The sequence below is a fragment of the Saccostrea echinata genome, unplaced genomic scaffold, assembly GCF_033153115.1.
Source record: "Saccostrea echinata isolate AGI-Se365-2 ecotype Australia unplaced genomic scaffold, CSIRO_AGI_Sech_v1 ptg000041l, whole genome shotgun sequence".
Lineage (NCBI taxonomy): Eukaryota > Metazoa > Mollusca > Bivalvia > Ostreida > Ostreidae > Saccostrea > Saccostrea echinata.
The window spans coordinates 1,379,581-1,401,905 of NW_026889790.1; the positions used below are offsets into that span (position 1 = coordinate 1,379,581).

At 33.2% G+C, this 22,325-nt stretch overlaps 1 protein-coding gene across 3 annotated transcripts; it reads right to left on the minus strand.

Annotated features, from left to right (window-relative positions):
* Positions 1-502: 502 nt before the first annotated feature.
* Positions 503-21,036, minus strand: LOC133200709 (coiled-coil domain-containing protein 33-like). Of its 3 annotated transcripts, none has more exons than XM_061336476.1 (21): positions 20,748-21,036; positions 18,692-19,155; positions 18,413-18,579; positions 18,167-18,288; positions 16,301-16,410; positions 15,884-15,988; positions 15,706-15,797; positions 15,510-15,630; positions 15,134-15,266; positions 12,659-12,792; positions 10,564-10,635; positions 10,171-10,413; positions 8,293-8,334; positions 6,639-6,811; positions 4,662-4,915; positions 4,027-4,115; positions 3,540-3,735; positions 2,417-2,490; positions 2,199-2,309; positions 1,854-1,973; positions 503-1,027 (listed from the first exon to the last, which is right to left on the minus strand). In XM_061336476.1, the coding sequence occupies exons 1-21, from the start codon at positions 21,025-21,027 to the stop codon at positions 974-976; spliced, it is 3,156 nt and encodes a 1,051-aa protein (XP_061192460.1). In that variant the 5' UTR covers positions 21,028-21,036; the 3' UTR covers positions 503-973. The 3 variants fall into 3 exon arrangements, with proteins under 3 accessions (XP_061192460.1, XP_061192461.1, XP_061192463.1); XM_061336477.1 differs by lacking the exon at positions 4,027-4,115 and adding an exon at positions 4,222-4,310; XM_061336479.1 differs by lacking the exon at positions 8,293-8,334.
* Between the last annotated feature and the right edge of the window lie 1,289 nt (positions 21,037-22,325).

Sequence of the window (22,325 nt, forward strand, 5' to 3'; positions counted from 1 at the left end):
AGTAAAACTCGGTTATAGCGAAGTTCTGGGACCTGCGAATTTACTTTGTTATATCCATTATTCATTATATCCGTATAACGAATTAATTATTGTATACATAGCTAATTCGCAATATAGACTTTTTTATTCAAGTATGACTACAAAAAGTATTAAAAATTTACCTTGGATTTCAAAAGTTTTCGGATGAATTGCATTTCAAGTATAAATACTTATAAAATTATTGTCAGTTCAATATTTTAAAAATTAAGAACTTTGAAATTTTGCTATAAAAGCTGTTAATTTCGTTATTTTCAACTTCTAGTTTTCAACAAAATCAGTTTGCTATAACCGTAAATTCACTATATCCAAGTTCATTATATCCATAAAAATTTAATACGGAATTGTTAAGAATTTCGCCGGGGATTGCAAATTAAAAAGCTATGTCCGTAAATTTGCTATATCTGTGTTCGTAATAAACAAGTTTTACAGTAATACACTTTAGAGCAACATCAACAAAAAAACATTTACAACTAATAAATAATTTATTTCCAACAAAATGCATAATCTCTAACAATACATAATTATATGAAACTGATAACAATATAAGAATTATTGTACAACGATGATGAACAATGAGCCATGGTTTACAGTGGTTCCTGCTACCACAGTCGAGAACAATCCAGGAATATGTATGAAAGTCCGATACATAATGAGAATAAGCACATTACCCCTTAGTTACCTTTAATATAAAATGTGATTAAGAATGTGAAGAAAAAGACAATTCAGCATCACTCCAGGGTATAAGCAGTAAATCATTCAGTTGACAATATCATTTTAACACAGTTGTACAATTCATGCATTCACAAGAGGCAGCAACTTTAGATCTCTTCTTGAGTGGCGTGATGTAACTAATAAATAAAGGTGACATTTATAGTCTGTTCAGCTCCAGTTGGCAGCCATATTGAAAGCACCAGAAGGGGGTTCATGAGTTGTATCAGCGGTACAGGGGAGACAATCGCCGAGGACTGTTACGGGCGAGTTTATCATTCTGAAAAATTATATACAAACACATTCAAAATTCTAACACTCTCCATACTCCAACAGTTGTTCAACAAGCCAGAATAAATTTTACCATCTTTCAATTCAGCAAAGGCCTCTGTGTATAAATAAACTTTTGAGTCACAAAAAGAAAATTAAGAACAAATGTAAATTAAGTTTAAAAAGAAGGATAAATTATGCTAATCTAATTTTTGGCACGATAATACACCAAAAGTAAAGGTTATAGTGCATCAGGTATCACACTAGTGCATCAGATATCACACTAGTGCATCAGGTATCACAAACTAATGTGAGGGCAATGCAGATAACAACAACAGTACAGTGTTAGGACAATACATAATATCTAATTGGTGGTTATCATGGGTGATAAATCTGGAAAGGAACTTGGTGGGATTTTATTAAGGTAAATAACTCTGGGCAGGAACTCAGTGGGATTTGTTAAGGTAGATAACTCTGGGAAGGAACTCGGTGGATTTCTCTGTACCTGGCAGGCACATCGACAAGGAGGAGGGGCACTTAAGTAGGTGTGTTTCCTCGATTGTCGCACCTCTCTTGGAGACTCCTGATTATTTATTAAGACATGTTAACCACAGAATAGACAGAAACTTAAATGTCCTAATTACAGAGAAAACATTATTAATCTAGTGAGAGTTTCTGGAATATAGTAAGATTTCACATTGTGGGATCTGAAAAAGGCAAGAGCATGATAAGGGAGGTAACTTTATATTTACTCAATACGTTAAAGTCATGTTAGTCTTTTTGATTGGGGTTTAAACCTAAGTAACTGGGTTCACATGATAGTCATTAGAACTTACATAGACTGGGTAATCATGTAGAACCATGCCCGCTGAACGTCCAAACCCGTGTTCCGCTTCATTTAACTTTAACAACATATCTGCTCTCTCTTTACCCCAACTTCTAGAATTCTCTAAAAGCTGTAACAATAGAAATTATAGGAAATCTCAAAATATTTTGATGCCTTTTCTCTTTTAATCATTTTTTATCTTAACAATGCCTTCCATAATGTTTCATACTGATAATGTTTTGAATTAATAAACATTTTTAATGTTTCACAAATTAAAATGAATATTTTGAATGTTTGTCATGTGAAAATCAAAATTTTCAATTTTTAGCAAATATAACATGAAAGAAGATTATACCTGGGTTTCCAGAGACTGTATCCTAGCCTCGGCTTTCTCCAGAGCCTGATAGAGTTCCAGTTTATCTGTTTCAGATGTTGATGATCCTTTATTACTTAATCTCAGCTGATCCTGGAATAAATATTTTCCAAATAAACACAGAGATATGGAGAACATTTTTTACTGAGCTGTCCATTTATTTTCTTTTCTCAAAATACTTGTCCACTTATTTTCCTTACCCGTAAGTCATCAGCCTGTTGTCGTAGTCTCTTGTTCTCCTCTAACAAGGCTTCATTGGCTTCTTGGGCAGCATCTGTTGGCAGAGAAGTCAATAATAAGTCAGGATTCAAAATCAGCAAGGATATCTGACACGTGATGTTTACCTTAGCCCAAGGTACAAGACAAAAAATAAATTTGGATCAACTCAACTTGTATTCTTAAAATTTGAAAATCATGAAAATCTTGCAAATATGGAAAGAATTTAAATAGGATGGCAGATTCTTGAAATGCTGCCACCAGTGTCTCCATCTCAACTGTTAGATGACTGATGTATTTCTAACTATCGCCTTTCAAAGGTACATTTATTTGTAGTAAGAAGAGAAACAGGTCAATCCTCCTGTCTACCAGGGTTTCCATTACTAACAACTAAACTTTGATTTTTTTTGGAGTTGCATCCACCTTACTAACAGTGTAAGTAACCTGTTGACTTTTTTGCCCTGGTCTCTGTGTTTGACTTATCTGTTGACTTTTTGCCCCAGTCTCTGTGTTGCTTCCCTTACAAACAGTGTGATTGTCGACGTTTTGCCCCGGTCTCTTTGTGACTTACCTGTGACTTTTTGCCCTAGTCTCTTTGAGACTTACCTGTTGACTTTGCTTCAGTCTCCATGTGACTTACCTGTTGACTTTTTGCCCCAGTCCCTTTGTGACTAACCTGTTGACTTTTTGCCCCAGTCTCTTTGTGACTAACCTGTTGACTTTTTGCCCCAGTCTCCATGTGACTTACCTGTGACTTTTTGCCCCAGTCTCTTTGTGACTAACCTGCTGACTTTTTGCCCCAGTCTCTTTGTGACTAACCTGTTGACTTTTTGCCCCAGTCTCCATGTGATTTACCTGTTGACTTTTTGCCCCAGTCCCTTTGTGACTAACCTGTTGACTTTTTGCCCCAGTCTCTTTGTGACTAACCTGTTGACTTTTTGCCCCAGTCTCTGTGTGACTTACCTGTTGACTTTTTGCCCCAGTCTCCATGTGATTTACCTGTTGACTTTTTGCCCCGGTCTCCATGTGATTTACCTGTTGACTTTTTGCCCTGGTCTCTCTGTGACTAATCTGTTGATTTTTTGCCCCGATCTCTGTGTGACTTACCTGTTGACTTTTTGCCCCGGTCTCTGTGTTGCTTTTCTAGAATCTTCTCCATCTTCTCTATGACCTTCTCCTGTTTTTTACACGCCTCCTCCACCGTCCTCATCTTCTTCAGTTTTTCCTGGAGTTTGGTGATCACCTCATTCTGTTGTTTGTAGTTCTGAGCAATCTTTATGTATCTCTTTTCCTGGTCATTTTTCTACAAAAAAATTCTATTGAATTGTCAAAGAATTCTTTTGAATTCATCTCAGAAAAAAAGTGTCTTTTACAGGTAAATAATTTAAAAAAGTTTTCTTTCAGACTTAATCAAATGAAAAAAAAAACTTTTTAAAGCTGTATTTGTATCAATACATGTATACACATGTATCACAGCACCATATTTTCATAGATTTACATTTTAAAAGTACATAAATATGAAAATAGTGCCAGTAATATACCATCACACTTGAGTGAAGATATCGCAAAAAAAGCATGTGTCACCATATTGTACCTTGATGAGTTCGTTCTGTAGTTTCTGAACCTTGTCTTTGTAGGCTTGTATGTCACCAGAGTTTGACTGCAGTGTTTGTTTTAGTGCAGCTGAAAAAAGCAAAACGTGCAGAGTCCCAATTACCCTCTAAATAACTACACTCCTACTTAAGCTTAATAGAGCTTATGTTCACCAGCTCAGCTCAAGTGAGCTTACTTTAATGAGTTCATTCTGTAGTCGCTGAACTCTCTCTTTGTAGCTTTTGAGATCATTACTGCTAATTACTAGAGTTTGTTTCAAGATGGCTGAAAATAGTTTACATGATTAATGGAAGAAAGATTCAAAATAATCAATAAACTTCTTGTTCTCTGATATCACACCTGCATTTAACATTACTGTGGAACTCTTAACTGATTTTCTTACAATTGATGTGGAAATTTCTTTATATTTTTTATCCATGAAAATGCTTCATGTATTGCTTTAATTCCTTTATGTGAAAATTTTTGTATTTTTATAAAATCTCACAACTATCAAGATTTCCTTGCAAAAATTATTTCTCGAAGAATTTTTTACTTCAGAAATGAATTGTCCAGTTTATTTGGTCCTGTTTCAAATTTTCAAATGTATTTCATAAGATGGCAAACATTGATAATTACCATATCTGGACATGACCTCTGGTTTTGTGAGATTGTCTAGTTCCGCTGATTCAATCATCAGTTTACCGGCGTCATTGTAATTAGCCAGATCTCGACGGAGCTGACTGTTATTTGCCTCCAGCTCTCGGATCTGCTGTCTCAGGGCGAGGATATCTTGACCCATTTTGTGGACAGCAGTCCGATAATTCTCCAGTTCCTTCATCTGGTGGTCCAATACATTCATGGATGTCTGGTCCAGATTTGCCGGTTGGTAACTGTAATGTGAATCCAAATTATCATTTTCAATGGAGGATAACTATATTTACCTTTTAGTTGCCAAATTCAATATGAATTCAAAATAGAAATATGAAGGAGACAAAGCAAGTCAAATTCAAATATTTCTTTTATGATATTTGTACCATAAAATTGAAAGAATTATCAAAAGTTTTGATACTCAACTGCACAGTGAAGCAAGCAAAGAGTGCAAAATATATCATCTGTTCATGTTAATGTCACATGACTTTTATTTATAGCATAAAACTAGTGAACAACTGTAATGGTAAAAAAATGTTCTCATTATCTTTTACAAAGAATGTATCAAAATCCTTGGTCTAAGTGATATTCCACTTCTAATGTGACTTGAGACCATTGTAACTTGTTCATGTTTCTGTGCATTTTACAATAAGGAGGAAGGAGTGAGCAATATTTTCATCCTGGGCCAAACAATAATTTTTCTTTTATATTCTAAAACTTGTAATTTTATGAAACTTAATGCTTTCAATATTGAAGTATTGGCCATTCTCAAATTAGCAATAAATTTCTTAAGAGTGAAAAGATAAATAACAGTTGGAGATGCCCGAAATTCGTATTTTTTATGATTTTCAAATTAAAAAAACTTCTAAACAGGTTATAATAAATCAGTCAGAACTGCTCTTGGTATATGTAAGCCATAATATTCTACCGAAAAGTTTGAAAATTATAAATTTCAAATCTGTTTTCATATACTCCTTGTAAGCTAACTCTTCTCTCTCGATCATTCAGTGTTTGTTCTCTCCGAAGTTTCATATAACTGATATCATGGAATAAAATGCAAAACATATAGCATCTCTAGGAGCTATGTCATACAGCCGCTCGCATTTGAATGATTGTCAAAATAATAATTTTCATAGAAGAATGAGGATGATAGCGAAATACATCCGTGGAAGTATCCGATACAAGGGCACCGCATGAACAAAATTTGCAAATTCTATATTTCTCTTTTTCCTATGTTTGCTTCACAGTTTTTTTTAATTACAGAGTAATCCAATAAAACACATGGGTGCCCATTTTTCCTTTTTCTTACAGTTTTAACTTCTTTAAACAAGTTTAAGGACCCTCTATACACCAGTGCAAAATGTTTTTTGGACATTGAGAAGATCATATTGAATAAAGTTGTAAATATTGAGCTTATCAATTTAATTTTCAATATATGGTACGTGGCATTTACCTCCAGGAAAAATGTTCTCAGACAATCAAGTATCAATGAACATAAATCACTATTGTTTACTTCCATGGAGAAAATACATGCAAATAAAGTGTTCAATTAATTTATCTTGGCTATTTAAAATGTTATGAATGCTTGAACTGGTTACAAATTGAGTAATATACTGTAAATTTCAATTTATTGGAATTTAGATCTAAGGGCAGATCACTCTAACTGCAGAAAAATACCATAGAATCAGAACTCTTTACTGTGCAGTGTAGAGAGGGTTCTTAAATTAAATAAAATTTAAGACGAAATATCTTAAATTTACACATTTTAAAAACAACATTAACGAGTTTAGAGAGGAAATGCAATTTTCAATTGCATTACAGCTGTGTTCAGGAAGATGAGGTTAACATGAAAATAATCATTTACTCATATGTCATAATTACATGTACCTGATGCAAATTTTTCAGCATAGCATTTTTAGGGCCAGGGGAGGGGGGTCAGGGTGGACTGAATCCGTAAATATTTACCTGGTAGAAGGGCCTCCTGGCATCGAGGAGGTAGCCCCTGGCAATTGGGTGGCAGCTGGTGGCCTCTGGGGTGGGCGACCAGATTTGTTGTCTGGGTCCACAAAGATGTACTGGTAATCTGGGAGTATGGACTCCATAGCTTCATAGGGAGGAAGATCCCCATCTTTGATAGGCTGAAAATCAACAACACAGACACATGAAAAAAGTTCTACTGAAAATAAAATTTTACAATAGTAATTCTCAAAAATTTAAAACTTGCCTGTTTTGGTAAATACCGTATATACACAATAACAAAAATTGATCATTTTAATGTTTGTAAAATAACATTGAACAAATTAAATGATACATGATTAAATTTAATTGATTTTTATGTACATCTAATCATTCATATAAATCAAACCCCTTTTTTACAACCTCATTAAATTATCAACCATGGTTAGAGAAAAATAAACAGAAGAACAACAGTTCTTTAGCATATCAAAGAATTACTTTACATAAATTTGATAATGTGCTCTAACACATTTTTTGTGGCTTTTCGGCTACCAATAATATTTTGTAATTTGATAATGTCTTCTAACACTTTTTCTGTTGATTTTCAGGTACCAATAATATTAATTGAGTAAATTCAATGTCTCTGAACACCCAACATGGTATTTATTAAATGGATTTAAGAAATTTAGATTTAAAAGAATCACCATTTTATCTAAGCAAATAATAGAATTCTGAACGTACTAATTCTTACCTCAGCCGTATAAGGCCTATAATACATAGTAGCCATTTTCCCAGATTTGTCTGTTTTATCACAAATTACACAAATACAATAATCCCCAACACACTATTTATGATGGTGGCCTAATTCTTCTTCACATTTTCAATTTTTATGACACACATTTGGCAAAGAAATAGTTAAATCCTTCTTGGCATGATCAGGCTGTACAAAGATCTTCTAATATTATACACTTTAAGATTGCATGGGGCTTCCTAAAGGAGCTGATCTCAAAAAACACCACATGCATTTAACATGCACCTTAAAATACTTAGTTAATCTTTTCTTAAGGAAGTGTTTGTGTCAGTTTTGCAATTAATTGTCTGGTGATTTAAAGAATTTTGACAGGTGTAAATCTGAAATTTGGTAATCTTTTTGTTTACATATGGCCTCTTGGTAACCAAGGCAAGTTTGCACAGGATCAACAGGTAACATGATTTCTCCACCTGGCTGAACATTTAAAGTTACCTGAACTTAAAAAGAAAACTGCAGCTCATTTTACAGGATAGCCCAGAGAAATCAATATTTCTTTATCAACAGATATAATACACACACGAGAAAGACTTGATTGATAGGAATATAAATCTAGAATGTATTCTACACATGCAATATTATACATTTTATTGACTGGCTTGATATTTCATGAAATATTTAATCTTTATCTTATTAATTTAATAATAAATTCCACTCACACAGCATGCAGGTATAATACATGCAGGAAGTTTGTAACAATTAGACAACATTCTTGATAGAATTAATAAATTGAAGAATTCTTTTAAATACATTGAAAATGCAGTTAAAGGGGAATAACTCTGAATAGCAAAATATTTAATTGAAAGCAAAGCAGGGTAATACATTTAAACAGGGTTAAATAAATCCAGTTGTTACCTGTAAATCTGATAATGAATAGACTTGGAACAAACAATTAGGCTACAACATAATACAACACTGATTGAAATCATTCATTTCTATTATAATCTGTAGAGAAAGATTTTTGAGTCAGAAAGGAGGATAATTCTGAAAGACTAAACTAAAAATTGACACCCCCCCCCCCCCAAAAAAAAAAGGAAAAATCTTATTCCTAAATAAGGCAAACACTCAAAATTACCAGTAAGAATAAGTACAACCCCCAAAATTATCGTTTGTTGGTGTTTTTTTTTTTTTTTTACAGCTGCAGAAATTAGAATTAAGTGATCAGAAATTTTACTTTGAACATTGCTGAAATGCTTTCTGTGTTATGTAAAATTTGTAAAACAAAACTGGTATATGTAACACTAAAACTGTATGCAGTGATCTATGATGAATAACAAAATCTTTTCCTGAGTGACGTGTTAACTCATAATATCATAGAAAAACAGAAAGTATTTGGATTAATAAACTTTGGGCATCATGAACCTTAAAATGTCCAGAATTAAATAGTCAAAAAGGGTATTTTAGGTGTAGAATCTCAGAAAAAAAAATGAATTAAAACCTTAGCCCTACTGGAATCAAACTCCTGAAAAAATAAAGCTTACTAAGCTATCCTTGTAGATAATGCAATTCAGAAGGACAAATCACATAAGATTTAAATTTGATAATTTATTGTAACACACATTATTTGCAACATTTTGACAAAGTTTTATTCTACTTTAACCAGTACCATTTTATGCCCTGTTCACACGAATATGCATTAAATATTTCATTCGCAGTAAATAAATTCATAGTAAAATAATGCGAATTAAACTAATCCGATTTAATTCATGTTCACACAACAGTCAATGCAAAGTAAACTATGTGAATTAAATTTTTATTTCTATATAGTAAGGCTATTATGATGTCATTTACAAATCATGTCACCTTATGCACAGCAGATTACATTTGACATAATATCATGGTGTCTGTACAGATATTTACTGATAAACTTAATTCATCTTTGTTTTTCACTCAAAAATAGCATAAGTACTGATATCTGACCACCGACATGTGGCAATTAAGTGGCTTTACTTTGCTATTACACATGCGTCAGAATTAAATTTGAATTAGCTTTGCTATAGCCTTAACACAGAGCTAAATGTGAAGTAATTTGATACGTAGTAAATTAATTCAAATTAAACTAATTCACATTCAATTCTCTCTGTGAACATGGTTCAAATTTAATTCGCAGTAACTTAGGTTTAATTCAAATTAAACTCTCTGTGTGAACATGGTTCAAATTCAATTCGCAGTAACTTAGGTTTAATTCAAATTAAACTCTCTGTGTGAACAGGGCATTAAAATGTTAATGTAAATTTCCCATAAAATTATAAAGATGAGACAGATTGAGGATAAAGTTAATTACATACAATGACATCAGAGTCTTCACATTCAGAAGTGTATACATAAGAACGTAGCAGAAATGAAAAAAAAAAGACACAGCGGCCTCTGGTTTGATCTTTGACTTACCAAATCACATTAATCTGCCATATCAAAATTAATATCATTTAAAATCGATCAGAATAAAATCATCTTGACATTACATGCACACATAAATATGAATACCTCCGAAGCATACGCTTATCAAGCACTATGATAAAAATTAGAAACAACACAAGTATGCAATGTTTGTGTTTTTCTCTATACATGTACATAATTTAAATATTTCTGTGCAAAAAAAAAAAGATTTTTTTCTTTCTAAATAAGTTAATATTTAAGCATTTCTTTGTGCACATTACAAATATAATGAGGACTAAAGGTGATGTAGTTAATGTTCAATAAGTTAGAACTACAGGACAATAAACCTGTACTTACAGACATGGGTTTCTTGTATACTTTCTGTAAGTAGTACCCGGGCTGTTGCGGGGGAGATTCCGGTTTCTCAGTTCCCATCGAGTCCCACGATGTCTCGTCAGCAAAGTTAACCTTGAACACTTCTGGTGATTTCACACCATTAGCGTCATCTCCAGTACGGAAGTACCCAGCACTCGGCTCAGGGAACAAATCCAGAGCAGGGAGGGATTCCAGATTGTCTGCCCTCACCATGGCATCCGGTTCCTGAAGGAATCCAGAAAATTATATTAACCAAAATCCTCCTTTTTCATTTCTCTCCTTGGTATTCATTAAAAGAGTTTAATTCTTGCAAAACCTTTAGAATTTTCTTAAGAAGTATGACTTCAGAATGTGTCAAATTTGTTATTAACTTACACTATTTGTAATGAGCTTTAAAATTACTCCAACTGTGGGTTGTGTCCCCTCGATTGTTACGATGTCTGTACCCTGTAAAATATACACTGTTCATTTCAGCTTCACTGTAAAACAACTATCAAATAATTTGTGTTCATTATGCTATACAGTTAATTTATAAAATGTTAATTAAAAAATTAAGATTCATTTTGCTTTATATTTCTTGGAATTGAATTGTAGAATGAAGAAAATGATACAGTACATGGTGTTTTATTAATACTACAAGAGTGTGAAGTAAAGAGTATGTGGGGAAATGACTGGTATAGAACACAAAAAAGTACCTATATGAGAAATCAACAGCTTATAACAAAATATCAACTTTTTATATAATTCATGTTCATACATTGTCCACCCACGAATAGTTGACTTGGCATAGCCAGCTGAACATTTGATAGGTGGGTACAGTTCCAATGGGTAGAAGCATGTGTAAAATAAAGTTTTCCTTTCATGAATCTTTACAAAATAATGCCTATATCTATATATGAGGTCAGATGGTCAGCCATTGATTTTTCATTAACTTGTCATAATGGACATTAGCGAGTAGAATTTTTTTAAAAGGTAACTGAAAGGTTACTCCCGCTTGGTCAACTTAGTGTGGGTGGACAGTAGCTATTAACAATGAAAAACTAAATGGACCTGGTACTAATCTACAGGGTGTGAATAAAATCTGTCATCTAACTAATTAATGACCACTGACCAATACTTTTATTATCTAAGGAGATGTTTAGTTTTCATGAACTTATGTGTCATTTACTTACACCAGGATAATCTTTGAAAACCTTTAATAAAATATTCTCAAGTATAGAATAAAAGTGCCTAATTTCTCACATCTTAACTGTCAGGGTATATAACTTCCTTTTTTTGATTTCATAAAATGGGAAAATAATAAAGTAAATATTAATTTAATACCACGACAATTTTAATGATCAAATTACTAAACAATGAATGATTTACTGTATCATTCATGAAGCTCACTGATTATCAAGTCGTTGAGCACTCAATCAATATTACTCATTTATTGATTTGCAAGTGACTGTTCACAGAAAAAGATGGGTTGTTCAAGTCTGATGGAAGGTGAGACGAAGCCTTTGTCTAACTTTTTACAGGTAGATTGTATACTCTCAGTAATTTGTCTTACCTGTACTGGTCGATTGTCCTCTCCTAGCCCTGTGTTTTACCTGTACAGGAAGGTTATCTACTCTCAGTCCTTTGTCCTACCTATGCAGGTAGATTGTCTAATTTCAGTTTTTTGTCTTACCTGTAGAGGTAGATTGTCTACTCTCAACCCTTTGTCTTACCTTTACAGGTAGATTTTCTACTCTCGGTCCTTTGTCAAACCTGTACAGGTAAAATTTCTTCTCTCTATTCTCAGCTCTTGTCTTTCCTGTACAGGTAGATTGTCTACTCTCAATCTTTTGTCTTACCTTTACAGGTAGATTGGCTACTCTCAGTCCTTTATCAAACCTGTGCAGGTAGATTGTCTACTGTCTACTCTCAGCTCTTTGTCTAACCTGTACAGGTTCCCAGCCCTTTGTCTTACCTGTAGAGGTAGATTGTCTGCTCTCAGCCCTTTGTCTTACCTGTAGAGGTAGATTGTCTGCTCTCTGCCCTTTGTCTTACCTGTAGAGGTAGATTGTCTGCTCTCTGCCCTTTGTCTTACCTGTAGAGGTAGATTGTCTACTCTCAGCCCTTTGTCTTACCTGTAGAGGTAGATTGTCTGCTCTCAGCCCTTTGTCTTACCTGTAGAGGTAGATTGTCTGCTCTCTGCCCTTTGTCTTACCTGTAGAGGTAGATTGTCTGCTCTCTGCCCTTTGTCTTACCTGTAGAGGTAGATTGTCTACTCTCAGCCCTTTGTCTTACCTGTAGAGGTAGATTGTCTACTCTCAGCCCTTTGTCTTACCTGTAGAGGTAGATTGTCTACTCTCAGCCCTTTGTCTTACCTGTAGAGGTAGATTGTCTACTCTCTGCCCTTTGTCTTACCTGTAGAGGTAGATTACATTCAGCCCTTTGTCTTACCTGTAATGTTATATTATCTACTCTCAGCCCTTAGTCTTACCTGTACAGGTAGGTTATCTACTCTCAGACCTTTGACTGCATTCTCCTTTATCAGCTCCTTGTACAAATCTTTGTCAAGCTGTAAAGCTGAGAACCCCATAGGACTCTTCACCTTCCAGAACTGATCTGTCATGGCTGGAAAAGAATATAAAATCTGTGCAGAAAAAGTCAAACAAGAATACATAGAGGATATTATTTCAGGAGTGGGACAGGATTTTTTTTTAAAATATTTTCATGGATGGGAAGCTCAGTCTCACAAAAGAAATAAATTCCATATCCAACTACAAAACTGTCATACAGTGAAACTTTTGTTTTACATCGTTTTACATGTTGTCTATTCCGGAATGTTGTCTAATCCAGACAATTACTTTAGAACCAGTGGTGTCCGGATTAGACAAGTTTTACTGTAATACCCTTAGCACCACCCATCATCACCGTATGATTCACTCAGAATGTGAGCATCCTTTGATAATACTGATTTCTCTGTTTATTACATTTTCTTTGCCTCTCTCTTTTCGTAATCCAGTTCTTTCTCTATCCAGAGTTCTTGTTCCCACTACGCTCTTCTGTCAATGCTTGTCATACAAGATTCATGGAAAATTTGTAAATGGGGAAAAATTGTATTAAATTTTTTAATTATATCGTTAATCAGGATTTATGTTTTTAAATCTGTCATCCTTTTAAAGGATTTTTTCCAAGTTTTTTATAAAATTTTTACTCCGCAAAATAGTTCCTTAATAACTGAGAAAGTAAATTTGTTTTAAGTAGGGATGTCAATTTTGTCAATAATTCATATTCGAATATTCAATGCAAGTATTCGAATATATTCGAATATTCGATAAAATAAATAAAATCTGTTTAATTTATATAATGCATCATCCTACTCTCATGAAAGGTTTAGCGTAGGTATACTTATATTGGAAGTAAAATTGTATGAAGACTTTTGTAGGTGTACAATAAGGAATTCCATTTGATATTTGTCAATGTTTGAAATAAATAATTGATATCAATGTAGAAAAGTATAATTTTAACAAAGGAAACATGTGTATTTATAGTGGCTCCAACTGAGGAACCAGTCGTCTTACCAAAGGCGAGATGTAGTCGTAACGGTGTACTTTTCAGATTTCAATACATGTAATGAATTACAGTTATCTGCCTAATAAGAGATATTATTATAATCTTTGATACAATGTAAACAAATATTTCCATAGACAATTTTCCTAGGTAATTAACTAATTTCCCGATAATGAATATAAAATTTAGAATTATGTACAACCCGAGATAATCATTGACAAGTAATTTACACATTTATGCTGAAATTGAGCAATATTGAATACAGACTAATTCTATCGGACATTCATTCAATGATCAATTAAATTTATTTTGAAAAGTATACTCCTTGCGTCTTTTAGACATTCTAAGAAGGTTTTCATTTTGTTGTCCTTGATTCTAGATCCGATAGTATCTAACTAATAAAAACTATGAAAGTACGTTTTGTATTATACATAAAGCATTATTGTACAATTCATTAACACCTTGCTTAAAACAAAATACATGTAATTTAGTAGATCTATAAGATAAGAAAGTAGTGAAAGACATCAGGCAATCGAAATTGATCGTTAGTAAATTAAACAGGGATAATTCCAGCACTGTTCTAATCAAAATTTATTAATCACAGTACTTCTTTTTACGAAATCTGAAAAACACCGAATATTCGAATCTTAAATTCATATTCGAATATCAACTCATCGAATGAATATTCGAATGTTCGAATATTCGTTGCCATCCCTAGTTTTAAGGGATTATAGTTTTAAAATAGATGATAAAATTCCATCTTTATTGATAATTACATTAACTTATTATGATTTTAACTTTAAATTTTCAACATTTAAAACTTGTCCAAGAATCTTGTACAACAAGCACGACAGAGGTGTTGGGAGTGTTGTGGAAGACCTCATAGTTGACTGTGACATCATAGTTGAGCAGATGTGAGACATCATAGCTAAGTGATTGTGAGGTTGAAAATTGTATACAGGGATATACAACAATTTGGAGAAACTGTTTCAGTTTTAGTCTGTGTCAGGATGATTAATACTCTCGCTCTCTTAAAATGGGGAAAAAGGCAGAGATTTACTTTTACATTGTAGTGTCAGCTCATTTGGGGACTTTAGGCTCTCAGTATGTTAAAGAGGTACAATTTTTAATCTATCAGATCATCTCAGGTTAAGGTCTTCAGGAATTATGATTTTTCCTTTTCATGTAAATTTTCAACTTAAATTATTGGAATAAACTGAAGCTATTATTGGATCATTGACCTTGACCCTGCTTGCCTGAGTCCTGGTGGTAGTACTCTATAACTAGAGCTGCTGATGGGGTGAAGAGAGTGACCTTGACCTTGCTTACCCGAGTCCTGGTGGTAGTACTCGATCACTAGAGCTGCTGATGGGGTGAAGAGAGTGACCTTGACCTTGCTTACCTGTGTCCTGGTGGTAGTACTCTATAACTAGAGCTGCTGATGGGGTGAAGAGAGTGGCCTTGTCTCTCTCGTCACAGAACAGGTACGGGTGATTCCACACTGGCTGTACGTCAGGCTTCCCTGGCAAACTTATCTGTTAAAGGAACAATTTCTCTTTTAAATCAACATCTGCATTATTATTGCTAATCAATTTAAAATTGAACTCCATGTTTCCAAGATAAAGAAACAAAACCTGCATGTCTCACAACCAAATGATAAAACATGAACAGGGTTTTTGAAATTATGAATAAAAGGAAGCAATTTAAGGATCTTTCCATACTGTTTTTTTTACTGTACATGTATTATTTGTAAGGTACATGTACTATGTCATACATACCTGAGGATAGCCATGTTTAGTCCCTGGGGGAACACTGAAGGAGGCAGGGTGGGGTGAAGGAAATGAGACACTTGTCATTGTGACCCCAGCAGCACGAGGGTTAGAGATCAAGTAATTACTTCTGTAAATTAAAAATAGGGTTGTTTTATTTAAATGCAGTTAGATAAATCAGAAGATGATGATTCCTAAGACTAACCTGTAATTGTAGAAGTCAGGGACAATCCTAGCCACAGCAATAAGGGGCCCCATAGAGGTCTGTAGTGGTTTCTGGACAGCTTGAAGTAAAACCTACAAATTCACAATTACAATTTTGTATATAAAATAAAAACTTAAAATCAAAGGAAAAAAGTGAGAATTTAAGGCTTTGTGTGTACCTCTAGTCCCAGATAGTTTGGAGAAGAAGCATCTTTAGGGAGTTTCGACAGTTTTCTGGTTATTGAGGCAAACACTCGAACTCCATTAGGCACCCCCTTCTTTGGCTATAAAAGTATTAGTGGGAAATGTTACATATATGCAATATGTTTATAAATACATGAACCAAATTGCTCTCCTTGGCATCACATTGACAGCAGAAACTTTTACAAGGAATTTCTATGAACTAAAGGAGTCAACAACCTTTTACAAAATTCTTTGAAACTTAACTTTTTTGTCCAATGTGGAGGTCTGCCTATTATTATAACTGTGTAAATTTATTTTTTTAAAAAGTCAACATTGCATATTTCAAAAATAACTGTGAGTAGTTGAAATTCTGCTGATCTCCCTTTAAATCTAGTCTTGTAAGAGTTACTTACCTTGACCAGTTCCAGGTGATATTGGTGGAATGGCTGTAGTGAGTTGACAGGGATTTTGTAGTCCACTAGTTCCTGTTTAGATGGACCGTCAGCCACTGAGACCACCAGGACTGAAGAACAACATTACAGAGTGTAACAGAGGCAGAATATTTGTCACATTTTGTACAATTTATTTTTTACAGCAAAGAAGTAGGTATGATTGGCATTTGATTTTAGATCAAAGGAACATATACATTGATCTAAAACAAATGCCAATCATACCTACAAGGAACATATACATGTATTTCCATAGCTTAAAAAATGACTTATAATCAACCTCACCTGTTACAGTGTTACAGTTTAATTATGGTCTCACTGACCATTAAACCAGTCAATTTTTAAACATTTATTGTTATGCTTTGCTTTTTTCAAACACTTCTCTATGCATGTATATGTATATGTTTGCCTAATTGTTAATAAATCAGAAGAAACTATCTTTAAATCAATTGAAATCACAATTAAAATTTCCTCAATTCTAGAGTGATATATTTTTTCCCTTACAGAAAAAAAAATTACGGACATTCTGCTGAAAAATATATAGGAACTCGTGTTGGAATTCAATTTATATAAAAACTTTCGAACAAAAAAAAATCTCATTAAGTAAGAGGAGACATATTCAATTTCTAATAAATTGCAGTGCAATTCAATTTATGACAGAAGACCAGTAGGGTCCCTCAGATAATCAAACTTAAATCAATACAAACTCCTCCAAAGGCAGAGGGATTAGACTGCAAATAAATGAAACAAACAAAGGGATTCCATTCATTTTAACTGTTGTGTCATGGAGACATTTGTAGCTTAGAGACATTAATATGCTGACTTGTCACAGACAATCTTACATCTTATGTGTTAGAGACAATCTTACTTCTTATTTGTCATAATATGTACGAAGCAGATATTTGCTAAGTCACCTGTTGATTGAATTAGGTTTCCCTAAGACAACTGCATACATTTCATTTTCAAACACAAATAAAAAAAAATTTAAGCCAGCTGAATTTTCTCAATCTAAATAATTATTTTCATTATAGTGGTAATTGTTTTCATGTTTAGTTGTCCTTTAATCAGTTTCTTAGATATTTTTCTTAATTGTTATATTTCTAATGATATGTCCCTCCCTGTTATCTAATCTCAAATATAACAATAGTTTGATTTCAAACTTATACATGTATTTACATGATTACATGTTTACATGATTACATTTTACACACAAATCATCATCAAAATTTATTAAGAAAATTTTCAAAACTGCCTGTCCCTCTTGAATCTTCCATAAATATATAGAGGATATTCAATGTTTTGTAGTTGGATATGGAATTTATTTCACGAGTGGGACGGGATTTTTTTATATTTTCACGAGTGCATTTCTGCTGGATATTCATCCCCATTGATTATATTTTTGCTGAATATTCATCTCTATGTTTATACATTTTTGCCAGTTATACATTTCCATGATTACACTTTTGCTGGATATTTATCCCCATGATTTCACTTTTGCTGGATAATTTTTTTTATCACAATGATTTTATTTTCCCAGGATACTGATTGAGACATTAGCCTAAGGATTAAATTTTTCTAGGACACTTACATTTATTTCTATTATTACTTACTTTTACATTTCCCCTGGATATTTTAATTTATTACCAATTGATTACATTTCCCAGAAATCTTACATTCATCTAAGTATTTACATTTTTCCATAATATGGACACACACTTCTCTGATTGCATTTCCTCTGGATATTTACATAAATCTATCTGATTACATTATTTCATTATCTGATTACTTACATTTACCACCATGATTACATTTCCCCCCCAGGATACTTACATTCATCCCCTGCCTCTGATGAGTCCAGGGTAGTTTTGATCATCTCCTCCCAAGATGGGGAACTTGTAGGTCTCAGAGAAGTGTGGGTCACAGAACCTTTCTGATCCTCATCCGATTTCTTCCTAAAAATAATTATTTGATTTTTTTTAGATTTTGGGCCATGTTTGTGTGTGAAATACTACAAAGAAAGCAAAAATTTTTTGTGTACAGTTAAGATGAAAATCATGCATCAAGCAATTCACTTACAAGATGATAAAAGCTTGAGGCGTTGTGCCAGATTCTGTGTTGGGGAGACTTGAGGCTCCGTGGAAGATGACATCGATCTGTTCCTCCCCCAGCTTTGACACGTGTCTGTACGAGGACTCGGTGTGGTAGGTGTGTCTGTCCTTGTCCTCAAGAGGATCCTCCTTAACCTGAAAAATAACAATAAATTAACAAATCAACCAAAAACAAATATTCAGTCACATTTCAAATTTAGGGCTTTAAATCTTTATCCCTTTTCTATAGAAGAGTTTAGTCCCTTACCCTTTTGTTGTCAGACAGAGGTGGGTAGGGTGGGGAGGAGGGAAGCAAAATGGATATGTTGTCCCCACCCCAGGAGCTCGTTGGTGAGGGGGGTGGTTTTGGTTTTGGGACTGGTCGGCTGGAGGGTGGTGGAGTTTGTTTCTTTTTTATTTTTTTAGGTGGTGTTTTAAGTGGTGATTTTGGTTTGGGAGCAACCACTTCTCGCAATGCATAAACACTCCGTATTCTCCCACAATGCATCTGAACACTGTCTGTACTGACTGTCCTTAAGAGTGACAATACATCGGTGTAGTTGTAGAAATCTTCACCAGGCTCCACATTGGCTTTGATTTTCGGGGCATTCGGCCGAGGGTAGATAGCAAACTTTCCCTCTCCGACTTTCTTCCCCATGCCACCATTGTTTGGAAGGTTGAAGGCCTCCACAAGTAAATACAGATCATGATTCTTGTCATTCTTACAAAATCCTGTTCAAGAAAAGAAGTCAAAAGACATTATTAGTAGGGATGTCAATTTCGTCAATAATTCATATTCGAATATTCAATGAAAGTATTCGAATATATTCGAATGTTCGATAAAATAAATAAAATTTGTTTAATTTATATATGCATCATCCTACTCTCATGAAAGGTTTAGCGTAAGTATACTTATATTGGAAGTAAAATTGTATGAAGACTTTTGTAGGTGTACAATAAGAAATTCCATTTGATATTTGTCAATATATAATTGATTTCAATGTAGAAAAGTATAATCTTAACAAATGAAACATGTGTATTTATTAGTAGCTCCAACTGAGGAACCAGTCGTCTTACCAAAGCCAAGATATAGTTGTAACGGCTCTACTGTTCAGATTTCAATACGTGTAATATACAATTATCTGCCTAATAAGAGAATCTGATATGATTATAATCTTTGATACAATGTTTTTAAAATATATAAACAAATATTTCCATAGACAATTTTCCTAAGTAATTAACTAATTTCCCGATAATGAATATAAAATTTAGGATTATGTACAACCGGAGATAATCAAGTAATTTACACAATTATTCTGAAATAGAGCAATATTAATTACAGACTAATTCTATCGGACATTCCTTCAATGATCAATTAAATTTATTTTGAAAAGTATACTCTTCGCGTCTTTTAGACATTCTAAGAAGGTTTTCATTTTGTTGTCCTCGATTCTAGATTCGATAGTATCTAACTAATAAAAAACGATGAAAGTACGTTTTGTATTATACATAAAGCATTTTTGTACAATTCTTTAACACCTTACTCAAAACAAAATAAATGTAATTTAGTATACCTATAAGATAAGAAAGTATTGAATGAAATCAGGCAATCAAAATTGATCGCTAGTAAATTAAACAGGGATAATTCCAGCACTGTTCTAATCAAAACTTATTAATCACAGTACTTCTTTTTATGAAATCTGAAAAACACCGAATATTCGAATCTTAAATTCATATTCGAATATCAACTCATCGAATGAATATTCGAATATTCATTGCCATTCCTAATTATTAGGCTTTTAGCTTTTTTTAAGGATTGCATTGTAACAATATAGTTTCATACCAAAGTTAACATTGCAATTGGTGATATTTATCCAAAAGCTATGTAAATATTATGCAAAGAGTGAAATTAAACCAGCACTATTGTTAATGACCATAGAACAATATCAAATTCTATTTCAAACATGTATCTTTGTATTGACATTTTACTTGAAAAATACTGCAGATCACTCAAATTTTGTTAAACCTTATTTTTGTGAGACTGTCCTTTAATTTTTATTTAATATAATGAAAACAAATTTTTCATGAAATTTGGTTACTGCTCTATATAATCTTTAAGAGTAGAATTATAAGCAAGAATGAAATTTTCACAAGCAGACAGTCTTGCATAATTTCGCGAAAATAAAGTTCTCCTGAATAAAAAATGATTTACAGTACGAATGAATCAATTAATTTGTTATCAATGTAAAACATAACTAAATAAAGTAACAAAAAGTTAAACACGGTTCTCTACTTGTACAGAAATGACACCTCCTGAAACTTACCAACAGGGAGCCGGAAGGTAAATTGTTTGTCCTGAAATCTGGACAGCACTGCAGACTCCTGCTGTGTTACCACGTCAGTTTCAGCCTCGTTCTCATTTGTGTACGGAGCACCGTAACCTTTCTGTACCTGTACCCCACTGTAGTCCTTGGTGTGTAGGCTCTGGATGGAGAGCCTAAGGAAGTATCGACCCTCATGGTTAAACTGTGCATCCTGAATGTCCACTTGGAATTCTAAAGCCTTGTCATCCACCTTAGGAAGATGGGAAGTCAGTGATTCCATGTCTTGTGTTATTACTGAAATAAAGTCCCAATAACAAACTTGATTATGAAACTAAACATGTTTTATCATTCTGTTACATTGTAATTATGACTTTGTAACAAGAATAAAACTTACAATTTTCTTTTACTCTATCTGGTGCATAACTGTTAAGTAATTTTCAAAAATCTTTGAACCTCAAAATATTTTAACAAAGCACATGTATAAGATTTCAGGCAGGGTAAAAGGTTTTGTAAATCTTAATTCCTTTTTCCAATTATCACACAACTGATATAGATTCGAGTCTTGATATACCCCCTCCTATCTTAATGTTCCTTTTAATCACTTTAATAAATGTTTTCTCTATGTGCAAGCTTTCATCTCCAATAATAAATTCCACATACAAGAAATAGACCTTTACAATCTTTAGAGATTTTTGTCATCAAATTTCAAATTTAAAGCCATGTTGACATCCAACACAAACCATTTAAAGAGCCCAAAAAATCCATTGTCACAGAAAAACCCATAAATAATAAAACTGATAACCAAACATGTACCTGATAGCAGAGAAATATGTGTGCCTTATATTTTGTTAGTGAGATTTAATAAAACCCTAAAAAGACATCTCTAATCATTAAAAGTTGTTCAGAAAAATAGAAAATTAAATTCCAAAAAGATGATATCTTTGAGGACTGGTCAATGGTGTACTAAAAATTTTCTAACTACAATTCCCTAATTCCATTGCAAATAAATATGAAAAAAAAATTAAACAAATCATATAAAAAAAGTTTATATTTTTATACATTTAAAACATCAAATTAAGTATAACTATGAAACTAAATTTCCTACACTTTCATCTTACCCTTAGATAAACAGTATTTCCATTCCTGATCAATTCTCTGAAGGAATGCTACAAGTCATCTTATTTCCATATTAAAGGCATCTACCAAATATAAATTATTGTATAATATAGGTTAGCAAACTATGAAGTAAAGAAATTTTCTCTTTGTGATTTTCATGTACAGTAGAATCTATTGATAGATATATAATAGTATTCTATCATGCATTCAAATTTAAAAGTTTAAATCTCTGGTGCCATGAAATCAAGCAATGCACTGTCAATACCTTTGAACACAGACTGAACAAATCATTGGGAGATGGTCTCTTTAAATGGCACTGCCAAGATTCTATAAAGAAAGGATGAAAACCATGTTTTCCTGATCATTAGATCACATCAAAGTAATAAAAAATAAAGGAAATCATAACTATTCATGCAGGTAATAGACTCCATAAATATGTACAGGTAAAACATATATTTTGAA

Coding starts and splice junctions, on each gene's coding strand:
- LOC133200709 (XM_061336476.1), bottom strand. CDS start 21,027: ATGGAATCACTGACTTCCCATCTTCCTAAGGTGGATGACAAGGCTTTA. Junction 18,580..18,691: donor CTCTGTCTGACAACAAAAGG/GTAAGGGACTAA, acceptor GTTATTTTTCAG/GTTAAGGAGGATCCTCTTGA. Junction 15,989..16,300: donor ATCACCTGGAACTGGTCAAG/GTAAGTAACTCT, acceptor ATACTTTTATAG/CCAAAGAAGGGGGTGCCTAA.